Source organism: Priapulus caudatus, unplaced genomic scaffold (assembly GCF_000485595.1).
Source record: "Priapulus caudatus unplaced genomic scaffold, Priapulus_caudatus-5.0.1 Scaffold1406, whole genome shotgun sequence".
In the NCBI taxonomy this organism is placed as follows: domain Eukaryota; kingdom Metazoa; phylum Priapulida; class Priapulimorpha; order Priapulimorphida; family Priapulidae; genus Priapulus; species Priapulus caudatus.
Window position 1 is genome coordinate 25,946 of NW_014578467.1, and position 5,814 is coordinate 31,759.

Sequence of the window (5,814 nt, forward strand, 5' to 3'; positions counted from 1 at the left end):
GGAGGCCCGAAGCCACCAAGTTTTTGCTCGGGCCACCATCTCTACGAAACTAAACTGCCGATCCTCCTGACCAGCACTTTTTCCCCTCATATTACGCTGAAATACTACGGTTATCGCAATGGCAGTTTAGACAGACTTGTAAATGGGAGCGTATTCTAATAATGCGCTCCGTTCCTGAACGTAGACGTATCAACCGAGCTAAATTTCTCACAAGTGTCTGCGATCACAAATACATACACATGACTGAAATTTATAAATCAATATTAAATTAGATTCATTTTAATATATTACTGTATTATGAGTGTGTATATCATTGTGTGAACGACCCTACTACACAGTTCCGTAAAGCCGGGCTCAGGTCGCCCTACGACCCGTCTAATTTATCGCCTATTGACGTCGTAATAAAACTCATGTCAATTTGAGGTGATTTTGGGCTGTACATCGCCGATCAGTATTTATAGCACCGACCAGGTCGTAGCGTTCTGCAGGAAACGTAGACTGGTTCGCGGCCCCAGTGTTTGTACCAGCATAAGCAGTTCTCTAGCACAAACAGAGCAAGCTTGATGCCGGGACCAGTCTACATAAAACGAGTACTCTTTATATTTTTAAATCCAACCTTTTGTAAATACTGTGAATAAAATTAAAAATTCACAAAGCCATTGGACAGACACTTACACATGTGGCTACACAACTGAGTTTGACAAGGAATATCGACTGGGAACACGAGCCGCTGCTTGTGTTGCTTAGGCATGTGCCATCTTTGAATGACATCACGTTTGTCACCACCGACCCTGAAGACACCATTGCTGCTATGCGAAACCTGTTAGCTCTCCCATCACATTGGACTAGCCATTTGGACAAAGTACTGCAGTCCCTGGATTGTCGTTACGCAGGGCCACGTATTTTGAATCATGTTCACAATTAATCCATCACGTGTTTTTTATAATAAAGTTGAACATTAGGTTACTCAGTTACATGTATGCTGTTAATGGTTATTTTTATAAACCATTTTGTTATTGAGATTCACAGTGATAATAGTGGTGCATATGTGAAGTGGATGTTTATTCTTTTAAGTGTGCTCAGGAGTTCTGTAATATATTGATTGAGATAAGCTACAAAGACCCAATTTGCCATACAAATTATGTATATTTTTATTTCTAAAACGCGGCCATTTACTACAGACACTAAGCATTACTGCTGACAATAGCTCGCTTAAAGTTAGAAATCATGAAGCACACCTTCACAATTCTTCCACCGAGAGAAATTTTCTGATGGGGCAGGTCTCTTGTTAATATTTTAAATGTCTTGCTTAGACCAATGACCCTCTACACGAATCCTCTTAGATGCGATACGTCTATCCCAAACAACTGTCTCTGCATGAAGTTTCCTTTGAGCATTGACGGCGTGCTCCACCATAGCTATCACTGACATAAGTAACAAGGCCTGTGTCACCTAATGTATACATGCCCCAACTTGGGTGACTCGCGGCTCTAGTACCTAGAGATGTTCGATTTGTTCTGATATGTTGATCAAAATAGTCGCAACAAACCGATCGCCGGTGGTTATAAACTTATGCGACTAGCGGTTCTAGTACCTAGAGACTTCTGGCTATTTATTCGATTATATCAACAGACATAGAGCAAAATTTATATATTGGGTTAAAGGGAGAATACTGCTATCAGGAGCTCTTAAAGTTAGGTATAAATATGTTCGATTTGTTCTGATATGTTGATCAAAATATAGGATCGGCTATGTGTGATCGCTGTATGTTTACATCTGCCACGGGTCATTGCGCAATCGGCTCTACAACTTCTGCTCCCGCTGCGCCACCTGCTGACAAAGCTAGCGGCTAACCCCATTGCACCTTTGTGATTAGCCCTCGGTCTGTAACGTGCAAAATATATTGCGAAATGTGCAACTTTTTCAGGGTGGCAGCACGGTCGCGGGTCAATGGCGCCGTTCAAATTTCGTAGCGTTGATGTATAATTAATTATAACAATTAAATTAGGAATCTGGTAACAAGTACGTGTGGGTATAGACGATTTGTTATACAGTTGTATGCAGTAAAATCCTAGAGTCTAGTATCCCTTTAAGTGAATTTTAATAATTGTAAATCTTACCAGTAGATGGCTCTGATACGAGTGGGCCAGCAGACGTGCCCAGATGCTGAACGATGCTGCTCAGCTCATGCAAGGCGCAGACGAGAACATGCTGGCTGGCTAGCGACTCCACACTGCTATCCTTGTCTGTAGTAGCATCTCCTACATACACCCAATGGTCAAGTGCAGGTTTAGCATAAAAACACTCATAAAAAACACAGAGGTAATCCAGTTTAGTTCACCATGAATAACCCATCCCCCACCCTTGCACCTATATTATCATTTACAAACAAATTTTGTTGAGCAAGACCGCTCACATAACGGACACTTCTAGTCAGTCGTCTAGTTCTCAAGTACATCTAGACCGCTGACCACTTTTCACATTTGAAAAACACTCTTTCTAGCTGCTAAATAATCACGCTTTCATGACGAAAACACATAGAATGTCACATTGTGTAAACCATATACGCATAAAGCATTGGCAGGGCGAGGGACAAACATTTCAATCATTGACAGGGGGCGGTGCTCACCCAGCAGGTTCATCTGCTGCAAGATGATGTGGCAGAGCTCCTTGGCGGCGGATATCTGCGCCTTCTCCCCCAGCAGCTCGCCCAGCACCGTGCGCAGCACAAAGTTGACGCACTTGCGCGAGTAGACGGCGTCGACGTGGCTGGCGCTGGCTCGGGGGTTCGCGACGAGGTCCAGCAGCAGGTGCTTGAGCAGCAGCGAGATGTTGCGTTCTAGCCACAGTCCACCCCTGATCTCAACGAAGCGCACATATGCCTGCAACAGTGGCAGCACGTTAGAAGGGCTAGCTCACACTGTGACGTACGCCCGCGAAATGCTGACAGCGGCGTTATTATCTCAAGTTTGTGCACAAACGTCTAAAACGTAGTAACAGATATTGCAAAAAATGCTAAATGCTTCCTAGACCTCTAGAATACAACATAGCTGCACTGTCCCCATGACACCTCTGCTACCTCCACCTTCAGTCCAAGTGTTCACACTCACATGGGTGACTCCAACGCGTACTTCACGCGATGTGCTGCTGCCTTTGATCATCTCAGTGCCCTTCAGGAAGCCGAAGCCACCACGGAGGAATCCTGAAGCCATGGTGCCGAGTGCGTCGTCAATCGACACTGGCTTCGCCTTGCTGCCACCTGTTGATTAACATGACAGGTGAGCTTCATTAGTCGGAACCATGTGAAACATTACACGCGCAAAATAATTGGCATTGCGATGCAAACGTTCACTTAATCACGCATGCACGTGCACACACGCACGCACACTTACACATATGAGCACACGCACGCACACTTACACATGAGTGCATGCACATGTATGCACTTACACATGAGCACATGCACGCACACTTACACACATGAGCACACGGATGCACACTTACAAATATGAGCACACACACATACACTAACACATATGAGCACACACACGCACACTTACACATATGAGCACACCCACACACACTTACACATGAGCAAACACACGCACACTTACACATCAGCGCACACAAGCACACGCACACGCACTTACACATGAGCACACACACGCACTTACACATGAGCACACACACGCACACTTACACATGAGCAAACGCACGCACAATTACACATGAGCACACGCACGCACTTACACGGGCACACACACGCACAATTACACATATGAGCACACGCACGCACGCACGCACGCACACACACTCACTGGTCAGCTTGGGATCTTGGGACTTTGCCATCAACTCGCCCAGTAGGCAGGACACTGCACAGCGGACGTCGTAGTTTGAGCCGTCCAGCGCACGGAAGCACAGCGAAGCGTTCGCATCTAGCTCTGTCGTGTACATGAACTGCGCTTCCTTGGAGAGCTCCAGCATACACTGCAACACGTGAATGAAATGATTACAGTTCAGCAATGAGCCTAGCCATGTTAGCTCTGCAGGCTAGCTGTACTTACACTAGATGACGAACCATGCTACGTGCCATGCTGAATCGAAGACAAACCAAACGTGAACCACAAGCTACAGCGGACACCTAGGAATTCTCTCCGTACTCACCAAATCAATGTTGAGGTTTAAGCACGAATCACCCATATCAGAGAAGTTCCGAATTTTCTGTCACATTTTTTTATCTTATCCAGCCTTAATCAGCATGCAAAACCCCTAATCGATTTTCAAACTGCAAATTCGAAAACGAGTTTGGTTGACAGAGGCTCACAGAGCACTGTGTGTACCTTGGCAGCGGCCGCGCGCACAGACATGGAGCGATCGGTCATCGCACTCCGGGTAGCCTTGTAGACGTCCTTGTGACAGCTGACTGCTGCTGACCCCAGGCCTGCCAGAATCTTCTGTAGTGTCATCATGATCTCCATGCGGCCCTGAGACTGAACAATCATATATATATATATATATATATATGCTCTATTTGGATTACACTCAAAACAATGTGAAGATAAGTTCAATTTTATGGTAATAAACAATTATAATTACAATTATCACCTTATTATTGCTAAACTGTATACCATTATGAACATGCACCTGCTATTACCTACACCATACACATGAACACTTTTCTGTCTCTACTACATACTGTCTACTACTGTCTCTAAACGTTATTATAATATAATGCTTTACTATGGAGACAGTAACTTTTTAAGAATTAATGCACTAGGTGATGTTTCGTGATGCAACTAGTGATTGATATGAGGTGGTGAGTGCTATTGCAAGGTCTGAGATAGAATCACAAATGAACTGAATGAAACATCCCACCTCTGAATTCTTCAGCGACTTGATGAGAAGAAGTACAGTTTCTTCAAACGAGCGCCCCATCATCCTGCCCAACTTTGAATGCATCTCCCCTATGCAAGCTATTGCCGTCCTGAGAAAATGAAAGCAAGTAAGTAAACATCAAACCACAAATGATGCTTCTCTATACTCAAGCTATATACAGCTGCACGTATACACGACTTGGTGACAAAAACAAGCGAGTATCTACAATTCTCAGAGACAGATAAGAACGATATAGATCAGTCAGTGAGACATAACCAAATGACAGGAGTGTACGCACACACACGAATTTAGGACGAATGCCACAGATGGCTAAATGGTGAGAACGGATGAACAACAAGGTCCTACAAACAGCAAAATCACACAAATGGCAAGAACGCACAAACCGTGATGACGTGCAAACAAAAAAGATGTAAGAACAGCGCGAACGAACTAACGGAGATAACATAGGAATCGCATGAACGAACTAAGGGCATGGACGATGGAGAGGCAAAGAAAGAACAACAACAGGGACAATCGATGTGAACGAACAGAACAATGCGGAGTGACGAGCAGCCACGGATGGATGACCACAGGAGGACTCTCACAGTCTAGTTGGTAGGTAGCTCGGTGAGTCATCCTTGTTCTTCAGGATGTCATTACACTTGTTGACGGTCTGAAACAGGTCGAAGGTGTCGCCGACGCCGAACAATGCAGCGAGGTTCTTAGCAATGAGCCGTCGCATGGGTGGTCCGGGTGTCTCCGTCAGCTGATGTAGCAGCTGTCCCAGCAGCTTCTTCTGACATTCATTGATGTCCGACTGCAGCACGAACAGTATTGAACAGTGAGCATCTGCGCTGCAAACACTATAGATAGGTTAGAACAACGGCACCTTCTGGCGTGTCCTAACTGCACTGGAAAAATACCACAGGGTTACACGTT

General features: G+C 45.0%; 1 protein-coding gene across 1 annotated transcript in view; it reads right to left on the reverse strand.

The window, feature by feature from the left end:
• Positions 1-5,814, reverse strand: part of LOC106816534 (HEAT repeat-containing protein 5B-like) — a 41,537-nt gene that overhangs the window by 4,302 nt on the left and 31,421 nt on the right. Inside the window, exons 3-9 of the mRNA XM_014821160.1 lie at positions 5,481-5,692; positions 4,876-4,984; positions 4,341-4,490; positions 3,819-3,987; positions 3,111-3,259; positions 2,630-2,882; positions 2,121-2,261 (exon numbers count right to left, since the gene is read on the reverse strand). Coding sequence (XP_014676646.1) covers positions 2,121-2,261; positions 2,630-2,882; positions 3,111-3,259; positions 3,819-3,987; positions 4,341-4,490; positions 4,876-4,984; positions 5,481-5,692 — 1,183 coding nt within the window. The remainder of the gene's footprint in view (positions 1-2,120; positions 2,262-2,629; positions 2,883-3,110; positions 3,260-3,818; positions 3,988-4,340; positions 4,491-4,875; positions 4,985-5,480; positions 5,693-5,814) is intronic.